The 14,058-nt window shown below is 34.6% G+C and overlaps 1 protein-coding gene across 1 annotated transcript; it reads left to right on the plus strand.

The window, feature by feature from the left end:
• Window positions 1–10,791: 10,791 nt before the first annotated feature.
• On the plus strand, window positions 10,792–12,910 carry LOC121745876 (protein FAR1-RELATED SEQUENCE 5-like). Its single transcript, XM_042139820.1, has 2 exons — window positions 10,792–11,192; window positions 11,611–12,910. Exons 1-2 carry the CDS (start codon window positions 10,792–10,794, stop codon window positions 12,908–12,910), a joined length of 1,701 nt encoding a protein of 566 aa, XP_041995754.1.
• Window positions 12,911–14,058: the final 1,148 nt, after the last annotated feature.

The following is a 14,058-nucleotide window of genomic DNA, read 5'->3' on the forward strand; positions in this document are numbered from 1 at the left end:
CCCGCTCCTCGTAGCTGGTCAAATAAGTCATCAATCCTTGGCAGTGGGTACTTATTCTTCAAAGTCATCTTGTTAAGCTCACGATAGTCGATGCACATTCTCATCGTTCCGTCCTTCTTCTTAACGAACAGAACTGGCCCTCCCCATGGTGACACACTGGGTCGAATGAAACCCAAGTCCAACAGTTCCTGCAACTGGACCTTCAACTCGGCCAACTCCTTAGGGGCCATTCGGTATGGCGCCTTTGATACTGGCGCTGATCCTGGTTCTAAATCAATGGTGAACTCCACCTGTCTGTGGGGTGGCGGTCCTGGTAAAGCTTCGGGGAACACCTCGGGAAAATCTCGCACCACTGCCACGTCTTCCACCCTCAATTCTTTCTTTTCTTCCCCATTCAAGTATACCAGATACGCCGGACGTCCTTTCCTTATCATTGTAGTTGCTTGCAATGCGGAGATTTTGGAGGTTCGTCGGTTCATGGAGATCCCATACAAGATAGTCGACTCTTCGCCCGGGGCTTGAAAGGAAATCTTCCTCTCTTTACCGTAAATCGTTGCGTGGTTCTCGGTAAGCCAATCCATTCCCAAGATTATGTCTACATTCCCCAAAGGCATGACGTGTAAAAGTCGAGCTACTACTCCTAACTCTCCTAACACAAACTTTAGTCAAACAGTCTTAACTTGGATATGAACCGATTTTTGAATTGTAACAATTGGTTATGATCATCCCCTCGGAGCTTGAAAGAACATAAGATAGGTCATGAATATGGGATGAAATCAAATTAATGTCAACTCTCATAGTAGGCTACCAAAAGACAATTCAGTTGCTCGACCAAATTTGAAAGGTCCACACATCAATGGATAATGACTTAAAGGGTTGAGGGAAAAGAAATGATCAGTTGCATGAGGATTTAGAAATGTAGGCATTTGTCACAAGGCGGTACTGATCATGGTTCAACGAAAATCATAATATGGATTGATAGAATAACATCAATGGGTTCATAAGTTTGTGAAAGGCAATCAAAGTCAAATGGGCTATTGAAAACAAAAATTAAGTGGATTAAGTTTGTTAAGGCAAGGAACAAAATGTAGGCCTTAACTTCATTTTGTAGAAAGAAAGGTTCTATTACGGAAAGGATACATGAACCGAACCAAAAAGAATTTCACTCTGTAAGAAAGAACTTGACACAAACATGGTGACAAAATAAAAGTTGAACAAAAGTTCCAAGAGAAATATCCCACAGAAAAACATGTCTACGAAACGTGATCGTATTGAAGGACATAACTGCAAGCAATCTTAGGAATGAAGGTCAATAGCAAAGGCTCACAAAGTCAAAATATGATCCGTATAAATAATAGGTCAAAGAAGACTACAATCAATCCAAGTGTCCAAAGTTATGAAGGCAACACCACTTTCCAAGAACTGAAAGTGAGTTATGACTCAATGGAGGAAAAGAAACAATATACATCACTTGCAAGGGGTGAATGAAACAAACTGTTAAATAGACAATGGCTCACGGCTATTTGAAAGGTCCTGAAAGATAACTTCTTATAATCCAAGTAAGAACTGTTGATTAGAATAGTTTGTTCCAGCTATTAAAGTCGCACCTCCTTGTTCATCATTCGCAAGCCGAAACTGGTAACATCGCTCTAAGAACCGTGGATTCCACGCTGAGATTCTTCGTGTCATTGCCGCTAATAACGATAGTTGGAATCCATATCTTCATAAAATTCTTTGCCTGTCATAATGACTATCCTCGTAGGACATGGTTATCATCCTCGTGCTCCTTAGCAGGGTATGGAGATCATCTCCATCGTGCTTCCACTTACGCAAGATTAAACTATACTAATTTAAATCGCGAGTATGATCGCTCGTCGTTGCATGAAAATATCTCTTAGCATCGGTTCTTCTTGTCTCGCACCTTGACTTAAGCTTTTGCCTAAACTTTCATATTCTCGTACGTTTCATTGCTCGGAAAAGCAGTTGTTAAGTTTTCAACTCTAAGCTACGATTCGCGCGGTCAACTAGGCATTTTATTTTAGGTACCCTAAGTTCACAACACAATTCATCATCTCATAGATCATCGTCTACTTAATTTACGTCATTCATACCTCAAGGTAAACAAACCACATTTTCACATCCCATAGCAAAACACTTTCGAACTTCACATCATATTCAAAACTTTTGAAACAAAATTTCTTTACACTTTCACACTTTCCAAAATTTTTTTTTTCCACATCTCACTTTTAAAGTAAAAGTTGACTCAAACTAAATCGTAGTTTCGCATCGACTTTCATCATTCGTATAAAACATTTCATAGAATAACACATCATACCTCGCACCTCATAACATACATAACATCACACTTCCACAGCTCAATTTTCCAAACGAAGTAATTTTTTTTTTTTTTTTTTGCAAAACTCATTTTTATTTTTTATTTTTTTTTGAACAATAAACACAACAATTTCCATTGATCAATTAATTTTCTCAAAAGAAAGAACTAACATATTTTCATTTAAAGTTCAAAGATTTTTTTTTTTTTCAAAAAGTTCCAACAACTTTCCACAACATAAATATTTTTCCCACTAGAACAACTAGTCATTAAGATTGCAAAACTCATAACACATTTGCATTCCAACCAAAACACTCATGCACTTCACATATATGTTTGAGACAACATTTTTAGATTACTCATCTTTTCTCAAAAAAAAAAAAAAAAAATTCAACATTCTCAAAACAACTCATTAATTTCCATCTTTCATGTAAAACACGCCATCTTCCCATAATCACATGCTTAAGTCATAACATTTTCACACACATAGCACATACTTAAGTCATCATACCAATCTTGCTCATGTCCCACATAATCATACTATACCAATATCATATTCGCACATACAACACGTGCTTAAATCATCTTCTCAATTCATGCTCATATTGTTTTCACCCATAATACACGCGTTTAAATCATCGTGCTCACATTCAACATATGTATGTCATCATATCATTTATTCTCGAATTTCAACATGAAAATAACCTCACATCATCACGTAATTACATGCTCATGCATTCTTTTGCCCAAAACATCCTCATCATATCGTCGATTTTATACATCGTTCACACATTTCATCAACAATTTAAAACATACCTCACTTTCCTTGGTTGAGCGTGATGCTTTGGATGTTGAGCCTTCGTGACACTTCTAGTCAATGAGGGTTCGCTAACTTAGACTTAAAGTGAAAGAAGACTCTCGGACCAGAGCGAAAGAACAAAGCTCTGATACCACTCTGTCACGACCGCCCATACAAGGGGTACCACAAACGCGGCGATCGTGACCGACATGCATGGATTACAATTAAAAAGAACAGCTTGAATGAATTAAAGAAAGGAAAACAACATAGCTTAAAGATTTTAAGGTTTTATTTTTTTTTTCGAAAAGACATAAGATAAGAAAAAGAATAACTCCTTTTAAAAGAAAAGGACAACGGAACAGTTAGACTTAAGCAATACATCAATTAAAAATTTAAGTAAAACAAACATTAAACTTAAATCTCGAAAAATACCATTTTAAAAAGGGGAACGTAAAACTTGTTTACAACTCATCACCAACATACATGTTCAAACACAAAAACATAAAGATTAAGGTCTTAAGACACAATTTAAAACATAGCAGCGGATAAATAAGGTTCAAGAGAGTCAAGGTATCTTAGGGTCTTTAGCCAACTCAACATCCACCGCAACATCCCGCTCAACCTGCAAAATTTTTAAAAGAATTTGAAGGGCTGAGTACTTGTTGTACTCAATGGGCTCATGCCGAAAACATTTATCAAGTTATGTCATCCATACCAGTGATCTCGAGTTTTATACGCAGTAAAGAAAATATCACGAGAACACAAAAATGTTTCATAGACTGGCCAGTCAAATAATCTCCCCACTTTTCACATCAATCCAACAGTCACAACCACAGTGCGACGATAGTGTGGCCACACTATTCGCCCACGAGACCGGCCGACTTGCAAGGACGGCTCACGATCCCACCAGTGTACACAGCCCGATAGGGTTTACGGCCCTACTCGGACCCGAATTCGTTTCATAAAACAGCCATATAGCCTAACGGAGTAAACTCATACGAACTAGGCATCAGGCACACAATCTCATAACAAAACAGTCCATGGCATGACGTAACAGTTAAACCACCCTTGTATCTCCACATAATATTTTTCGGAAAAATAAAGAGGTTTGAAAAGAAAGCCCACCTCGTTCTCTTAGCAAAATCACAACCCAACCTAGCAACTCTCGATCCTCGAGTTCACGAAAACACAACACCCTTGTCAACGACAACACAAGTCAGTCTCACACAACAACATATCACTATGCATGTCCTATCGTTTCTCTCTCATCGTTCTCCTCAATCCCAAAACCCAACATGCATCACAAGGGTATAAAACACACGTAACACCTTTCAACTTATCGCAAGTGATTTCAACAATTAAACACGTTCCTTGCACATACATGCATCAAATAACACTTTTAAACTTGAAACTAAGTGTCATTTAATCAAGGCAGAAAACTGGCAGAATTGCGCGATCGTTTTGTAAAAATCACTTTAAATTCACCCGACCTCAAAACATACTAAATTTTGGTCACGATACAGAGGACACATTCAAGTTCATCCATGAAAATTTTCATACCGAAATCACGTCATTTAGTCAGTCATATCACATATTGAACTCTCTGGTCGGAACATACAATTTCTGACAGTATTGCGCAGTTCATTTAAAAAATTCACCATAAATTCATACGATGCCCAAAAAGGCTGAAAATTTAACAAAACACAGAAGACACTTCAAATATTCATATAGTTCAAGAATTACATCAATCGGAGTTCATTTGGTCAGTCAAACAGAAAACGAAACATTCATGGCGAGAACTCACGTTTCTGGCAGATTTGCGCAGTCGACTTCAAATATTTATTAAAAATTCATTTTTCGATAAAACAGGCTGAAATTCACACGAGACACAGAAAACATCTTGAAGTTTACTCAGTAAAAATTTCGTAGTAAAATTCATTCGTTTGATGGGTCGAATAGAGATCATAAATCACTGGTCGAGCATCACAGAATTCTGGTTCAAATTCGAAAATAGGGTTTTTAAATTTCCACAACGAAAACACCGATTCTTCATGCTCGAAAACACATCATCATGCTTACACATTCCTCAAACACATATTTGCATACCAACTCATATTTTTCACAATTATTTCGATCCAATCACACGTGAATTCGACCAACAATTGCAAAAATCAAACAAGTTCTTACGACACACGATTTCCCCCGTTAAAACTCGCGATCTATCAAACCTACACTCTCTACATGCATGTAGGACTCAAAACATGGTTCAAAAGCGAAGGAGGAGGAAAAGTGTGCGATTATACCTTCCTTTGACAAAACGAATCGGTAGAAACGTGGAATGGAGCGATTCGTCGGAGGTTCTCGAAGCTAACTTCAACGGATGCGAGATCAAAGCTTGAATGGAAGGTTCTTGGAGATGGGAGAGTGGGAGAGGAGAGGAGACGTGTGGGAGAGAATGAGGGAGCGTGTGATGTTATGGGGGCTAGGGTTAGGGGTTAGTTTATTTTATGTACTAGGATTTATTTACACCCAATTAATAAATAAATTGTGGAAGGAATAAATTAAATACAAATCCCACAATCATGAGACAAAGTAGGCGTGTGATTTTTGAGGGAAAAGAGGCCAAAATTTGCTGATTTAATTACAAGGAAATATAGCAAATTTTTACTTGGAGAGAATATTCATAAATTAGGAATTAAAGGTGAATATTCCATAAACAAGGGAACAAAAATAAATTAAATCTCCAAGTAGGAGTTAATATGGTGGGGGCCGAAAATTTCAAGAGGAAATTTGTACAAGGAAATTATTTAAATCCCCAATTAAATAGAATAGGATTTAAATTAGGTAATTTCTTTATGGAAAAAGGCTCCCATAAAAAGGCAATAATTAATTAAATTCCCACAAAGGAAATAATGCATAGGGGCGTGTGATATGGAGGAACAATAGAAAAAAATATTCACATCCCCAATTAATTAGACATAGGAATTTATTTGAATAAAAAGGGATCCCACAAATTAGGAAACAATTAAAATATTCTCCAATTTTATTGGAGGGGGCCGAAAATGCTAGGCTAAATAGCCAAGGATAAATATCCCAACTCTCTATTTATTTTGGGTGAAGAAATACATTATCACATGATTTAATTGGATTAAATTCAAAGGAAGGGAGTCAATAAAGCACCAATTAAATCAAAAGGAAATTAATTCTTTCTCCTATAGGGAATTTTCGGAAACTCCCAAGGAAAAATAAAATGGAGTTCGAATTTCATGTAGTACAACTTAGGGGTCATTTGGTTTGAATTTAATTTGGATAAGTATCCCAAAATAATTAATTAAATCCACAAGAAGAAGTATTATTTCAATAATTAGGAAGGGCCGAATATTTCAATGAATCGACTCGAGAAAGGATAAATGCATGATTCTATTAATTATTTTCCCACATTGGAAAAGTATAAAACTCAAGCTCATCAATCACATTAAACACGATAATTCATTCCACGTAAGGTCACTTAAATCACATAGAAGCAAACGTTTCTAAAATTCCAAAATTCCAATTACATAAAAAGAAGTCACAAAAGTTTGGGATGTTACACAGAAATACAAATAATTCCAAGGTAAGTAGAGCTCTAGTTCAATCAATGAACTAATCAAATAGAGGATACTAAGTGGTGTGAAAACAATATTTATGACAAAAATTTCAGAAATAAGTTTTTACTATAAAAAATAAATATAATGAGGATACAATGTATAGGCACATACAAATATAGATGCGAACCTTGGAACCATGAATTTGACTTTTCACGACACGTCATGTAATTCTAACTTCCAAGCTTAATTAACAAAGGTAAAAGAAATTGAACAAAAAATATAGAGACAGAAAAGAAAATGAAGCAGAGTGTTGGGTTATGAATTCCACTTGAGACCTTTGGACCTCCTCCAATGAAAATGAAGGTAATGAGACAACTTTCACCAAGCAATCTACCTAAATTGGCTCACCTATCTAGCAACACTCAATCCAGAAGGCATTCCTTTAAATCAAATTGAAGATCAATTAGATCAAAATAAAATGGAATTGCTAGATTCCCATAGAGGAGAAGATCAAAGCTCTTAAAAGAGTAATTAAATGTTTATAGCATTCATCAAATATGATCTAAAAAGAATTACATTAGGTATTTATAGTTATGGCTTGTTTTGTTTGTTAGTTTTAAGTCCACTGCCAAGAGGACTAGTTTCAATTCAGGAGTTTGTTGGGAAGCAATTTTTTAATATTTTGTTTGCTTTATATGATTGCAATCATGTACTTCCTCCGTCCTCCGTCCCAACTAAGTTATAGAAAACTTTTAGGCACGGACATTAAGAAATTGTGTTGAAAAGTAGAGAGGTGAATAAAATAGAAAAGAAAGAGGGAGTAAAGTAGGTGACGGAAAAAATAACAGTGATGAGATGTTTTGTTTTTAATCAAGAAAGGAAATGACTCAACTTAGTTGGGACATCCCCAAAAAGAATACGACTCAACTTAGTTGGGACGGATGAAGTATTTTTAATTAGTTGTTGGGCATAAATTATTAGAAATACACATAAAGATAACTTTTATTTTTATGAATTTCCTACCTTATTGATGCTAACCCTAAATCCAACATAATCCACTTTCTTTTGTTATTATTTTATTTTATCATTATTAACTCACAAAACAATACTATATAAAAAACTTCGTTCCGAAAAACAAATGGTATTTCATATTTAATGAGATAGAGGAGTATCTTTTAACAAGGGTGGTCTAATTCAAAAACATATTTTATTATTCGTAGAATAAATTCCAACCAACAAGGTTCCTAGATAATAAAACCTCTTTCTCGTGAGGATATTAGGCTCTCCCATTACACGATTTATTGCAATTACAATACTAGCACTACTAGATATTGATCGCCGCTACCTAAGATATCAAGATTCTTGGATCATGAAAAACTTGCACCTTTTAATAAATTAAAGTAGTGCATAACCAATATCGCATTCTTAATGTTATGTCAAAAAATATAAAAAAAATAACAATCACCGAGACCTTGTCTTTCAGTAAATAGTCAAAATGACTTATCTCTACTGTTTGATTCATTCAATGTTATACTGCACCACTGGCGTGAGTTCTCCTACATAATGAAATTTGCATGCCGACACTGCAACTTTACATGATTAAGTAGCCAAAACCTGTCTTAATTGTGTAATACTGTTTTATGCAAAGACCGTCTATGCCACATTCTGTGATGGCATGTTTCACGACCAGTCTACAATGCAGAAGAATTATATACTTATTTACAGTTTATACATTCAAATATTTGAGAAAGATCTTATAAATAATAAGCAAACACAATGTGAAAAAATAATGGAATATAAAGAAGTAGGAGCACATTACGCTACTAAGTCAAACAATTTTTTAAAACCCATACCAATCAAATACTCCTTCCGTCCTATAATAGATGTCATACTCTCTTTTTAGTTTTCTTTTTTAGAAAACAATCATTAATCATTTTCTTTGATAATTAAATAATACATTTTCTCTCTCCATTTAACACACAAAATTACGTATCCTAAAATCTCGTACCATTACCTAAGTATGTCATCTATTATATAATAGAGAGAGTATGAGGCTTCAGTTGGGGATCGGAAAGAGTATATCTTTTAATATCACGATTATTGCAATTCTATAAACAAATCTCCAAAATCATGTCATATGCTCCATTATTTTGTATTATTAAATATTTCCTCCAAACTACTCCATTATTCTTTCATCCCACAAAAGAATGCATTCTTTCTTTTTTTAAGTTAGTCACATAAGAAGTATGCAATTTTTAATTTTAGAAAGTCTTTTTTAATGACAAAAGACTCATTCTTCGTTAACAATACTTTAATTATTTTTTATCTATCTTATTTTATAAATTATACATTAAAATCTGTGTCTAATAAAAATACATATTTTTTGTGGAACGAATTAAATATTATATTATAGTCTAAGTGGGAAAAAATCACCGTTGATTTTTTTTTCATGTACTCTATTAATTTTTCTTATTAATTTTTTTCTCTAAACTAACACCCATATGTATTTAGTTTTTGTAGAAAAAAAAGAAAAGTGTCTCAATAGAGACACGATTTTCCAAACACTAGCTACTTCAAGAATTTAGTCACTCCTTTTCATTTCATTTCATTTCATTCCGTCTCATAATAGTTGTCACACTTTATTTTTACCATAAATGATAAGTAGGTTTCACATTCCACTAACTCAATTCACTCACGTATTATTACGAAACTAATATAAAAAAGTGGGTCTCATATTCCACAAACTTTTCCAACAAACTCTCATTTACATTTTTTAAAACTCATATCCATGATAAAAGTGACAATTATTATGGGATGGAGCAGTGGCGGACGCAGGAATAAATCTTGGCAGAGGCTTCACTATAAAATCTTGGCGGGGGACACACACATATTATATATATATATATATATATATATATATATATATATAGGATAGTGATCAAGATATAACTAATCTTAAGTGTATAACTAGAGAACAAATCTCAGCCACACATCTTAATGGAATAAATATTATTTATTTTAATTATAGAAAATATGCTGAGGGTATTTTAGGAAATTACAATATGAATTTAAACATGCGATCTTACGCGATCACATATTCACATTCATTCCAAATCTGCGATTCTTTCATTCCAAATCTGATTGAATTCGCGATTCATTCATTCATTCGCGATTGAATTCGCGTTTGAATTCAATTCTGATTACAAATCTGATTACTTCATTCGCGATTGAATTCAATTCCACGTGATTCAATTCCATGGATTCAATCATCAGATCGCATGAAGATTATTTTGATTCTGATTCATCATCTTCAGGCGAGGAATCTGAGAATTCTACAGGTAATCATTATTCCTACTATTTCTTAATTTTAATATACAATATTTTCGTGTATTGTGATTATGAAAACCGTAGTTTGTGTGGTTAGATTTATTGTTGTTTCAGTGATGTTAAGTGATTATTAAAACCATATGGCCTTTGTATTATGTTTACATGGTTAAATTTATAGATGTTTTGCAAATAAGAGTGAAGTAAAATCAGAATAAGAGTGATGTATTTTCTGAACAAGAGTGAAGTGTTTTGTGAAACAAAGTGATGTGTATTTGTGAACAAAAGTGCAGTGTATTCTGAATAAGATTGATGTGGTTTGTGACAAAGAGTGAAGTGTTGTCTGAACAAGAGTGATGTTATTTGTGAACAAGAGTGAAGTATATTCTGAACAAGAGTGCTGTGTTTTTTTTACAGTGGTTTACGTACCAAAATGCCCCGATGAATTGAAACCAAAAATTGGGCAAAGTTTCATGACACTTGATCGTGCTTTGGACTTCTACAACAATTATGCTTGATATGTTGGATTTGACACCCGTAAAAAGGGATCGAAAAGGGAAAAAGAAGTCACTACTTGGATTTACGTGGTGTGTAGCCGAGAAGGTATGCAACAAAGAAAGAGTGAACAATCTGAGTTGAAACGCAAGTGTTCTTCTATTAAGTGCTATTGCAATGCTAAAGTGTCTTGGAAGTATATTATGGGTGTTGGTTATATTATACAAAGTTTCGTTGAAGAACATAATCACGAGATGGTCGAGGGACGCCATAAGCGTTTTATGAATTTGAACCGCAATTTGGATTTAGTCCATCAGAAATTCATCCTCGATTGTGCTAATGCAAACATTGGACCAACTTTAAGTTTTAGCTTACTTAAAGAAGTGCTTGGTGGATTAGATTATGTAGGGTGTACACTTTTAGAAGTGCGCAACTATAGACGTGACCTTAGAGCATACGTGGAAGAAGCTGATGCACAGATGTTATTGAATGAGATGCGAAGGAAGAAAGAGCTGTGTAGTGCATTTACATATGAGTTTGAGGTCAACTCAAAGGATAGGCTGACACGATTGTTTTGGTGTGATCCTACTGCCAGAAGAAACTACCATTTGTATGGTGATATTGTGTCGTTTGATACGACATACTCAACCAATAGGTATGTGCACACTAATTACTATTTTGTTAAATTGTTTTTGTTAAATTTTTTCATTACAGTAAAATTAGAATAAGAGTGATGTGTTTTGTGAACAAGAGTGAAGTATTTTCTAAACAAGAGTGATGTGTTTTCTGAACAAGAGTGAAGTGGTTTCTGAACAAGAGTGATGTATTTTTCTGCATGCTTATAGTGAATTGTTTTTCATTACAGGTATACAATCATTAATGTAGAGTTAATTGTTCAGTGAAGTTTATTGTTCATTACAGTAAAATCAGAATCAGAGTGATGTGTTTTGTGAACAAGAGTGAAGTATTCTCTGAACAAGAGTGATGTGTTTTGTGAACAAGAGTGAAGTTGTTTCTGAACAAGAGTGATGTACTTTTTCTGCATGCTTATAGTGAATTGTTTTTCATTTCAGGTATTGTATGATATTTGCTCCTTTTACGGGCAAGGATAATCATGGTCGCCTTGTGACATTTGCTGTTGGCCTTTTGTCCAAGGAAAATGCCAACTCCTTTTCATGGTTATTTAACCAATTTGTAAAGTGTATGTGTGTGGCTCCCAAACTCATTGTAACGGACCAAGACTTAGGAATGAAAGTTGTTGTTGAGGAGGTCCTTGTCAATACAAGACACCAGTGGTGTATGTGGCACGTTATGAATAAAGTTGCTGACAAATTGCCAAAGAACATGATTGGTAGTGAACAATTAAAGAAGGAGCTTAATGCATGTGTATGGTCAGAGTTGATAGAACCTGATGCATTTGAGGAAACTTGGCATGCTATAATGGAAAGATATGGGCTGGCCAATAATGTCTGGTTTTCATCAATGTTTGCATCCAGAAAATTTTGGGTTCCAGCCTTTTTCCGTGATTTTCCGATGAGTTCGTTGATAAAGACAACTTCTATATCCGAATCGCAGAATAGCTTCTTCAAAAGGTACTCAAAGTCTCGGGCTAATCTTATGCAATTTTATATGAACTTTAATCATGCTCTGGAGACTCAAAGAAGTAATAGTGCAAAGCTTGAATACTATGATTCAACAAAAGTGCCTATTTTGCGAACAGGATTGGAAATCGAGAAACATGCATCGACGATATATAGTGGTAGTGCTTTTAATGAAATTCAAGAAGAGATAGTATATGCATGTTTCTCTTTGTCTTGTGCAACTCTAGGAGTGTCTACCAGTAGAGATACTGAAGTATATGACATAAAGGACAAGGATTCAAACTCATGGACAGTGACTTACTCCATTGGTGATGACACATATTTGTGTGGATGCAAAAAATTTGAAAGACTTGGTCTATTGTGCAGCCATATATTTTGTGTGTTGAAATATAATTTTGTTAAGCTGATACCCGAGAAGTTGTGTGGAGGAAGATGGTTGAAGTCACAGTTTGTGAAGTCAATACATGTAGGTTTTTGTGATCAAGAAATACACCTTGCTGTGGACAAGAAGAAGATTGCATATAAAAACTTGTATGCATTATTCATTGAAACAGCACAAAGCATTAAAGGGAACATTGATAAAATCAATGCATTCGCTGCAATTATTGAAGAAGGTAAGAAGCAGCTTCTTGGAGAAGGTGTTGTTTTGTCTTCCACACAAAAGAGCGCAATGATTGAGAACTTTTATGGCTCACATGTTCCGACCAATATTGAAGTTCATCCTCCTGATGTTGTTAGTACAAAGGGAAGTGGAAGTAGGCATAAATCGTAGAGGGAGTCAGCACTGAAGTTAGCAATGAAACCAGGCCGAAAGTGTGGAAACTGTCATGAGATTGGACACCATGATTCTAGGAACTGCAAAAAGGTTCATGAGAAGGCAAACCAGAGGCAATGAGGATTTGAATAGTAATAGTTCACTTTGTAGCATTTTTTGAGCACTAATGATTCATTTTGTTACACTTTTGATTGAATTTTATCTCAATGCAAACTTGTTTTTTGTGTTAAGCTCAGTGGCAGTAAGTGTTCAGAATACACTTCACTCTTGTTCAGAACACACATCACTATTGTTCACAAAACACTTCACTCATGTTCACAAAACACATCATTCTTGTTCAGAAAACGTATCACTCTTGTTCACAAATCACTTCACTCTTGTTCACAAATCACTTCACTATTGTTCACAAAATACATCACTATTATTCTGATTTCACTTCACTGTTATTTGCAAAACAACTATAAATTTAACCATGTAAACATAATACAAATAGATACAACACAACAGTTAATTAAATAGCAATGCAAACTTGTTTTTTGTGTTAAGCTCAGTGGCAGTAAGTGTTCAGAATACACTTCACTCTTGTTCAGAACACACATCACTATTGTTCACAAAACACTTCACTCATGTTCACAAAACACATCACTATTGTTCACAAAACACATCATTCTTGTTCAGAAAACGTATCACTCTTGTTCACAAATCACTTCACTCTTGTTCACAAAATACATCACTATTATTCTGATTTCACTTCACTGTTATTTGCAAAACAACTATAAATTTAACCATGTAAACATAATACAAATAGATACAACACAACAGTGAATTAAATAGTAAACAAGATATTAATATACAAAAAGTACTTGCTATTGAATTTAAATGTAGTTGTCTACAATAGTAGTTCATGATCGCTTGAAGTTTACAACCATTTTTTCCACATCTATTATATTTGTTTTCCCATATTCTTCAAAATGATTCGATACTAGTGACAAGTTTTTCAATGCCTCATGGTTCTTTTCAGACAATAATAGTGCGCTGCAATACTTTGCTCTAAGCCTTTGGAGTATTCCCTTGCTTCTTGCAGTTAATCCACACTTCCAATCTTGTTCACGCTCGCCATGATAACATTCCAAATGCCGCATCAA

The sequence above is a fragment of the Salvia splendens genome, chromosome 8, assembly GCF_004379255.2.
Source record: "Salvia splendens isolate huo1 chromosome 8, SspV2, whole genome shotgun sequence".
NCBI lineage: Eukaryota > Viridiplantae > Streptophyta > Magnoliopsida > Lamiales > Lamiaceae > Salvia > Salvia splendens.

Bases quoted from the DNA above. Each gene is read 5' to 3' on its own strand.
- LOC121745876 (XM_042139820.1), top strand. From the start codon at position 10,792: ATGGTCGAGGGACGCCATAAGCGTTTTATGAATTTGAACCGCAATTTG. The intron at 11,193-11,610 runs GTATGTGCACAC...TTTTCATTTCAG, and splicing joins ACGACATACTCAACCAATAG to GTATTGTATGATATTTGCTC.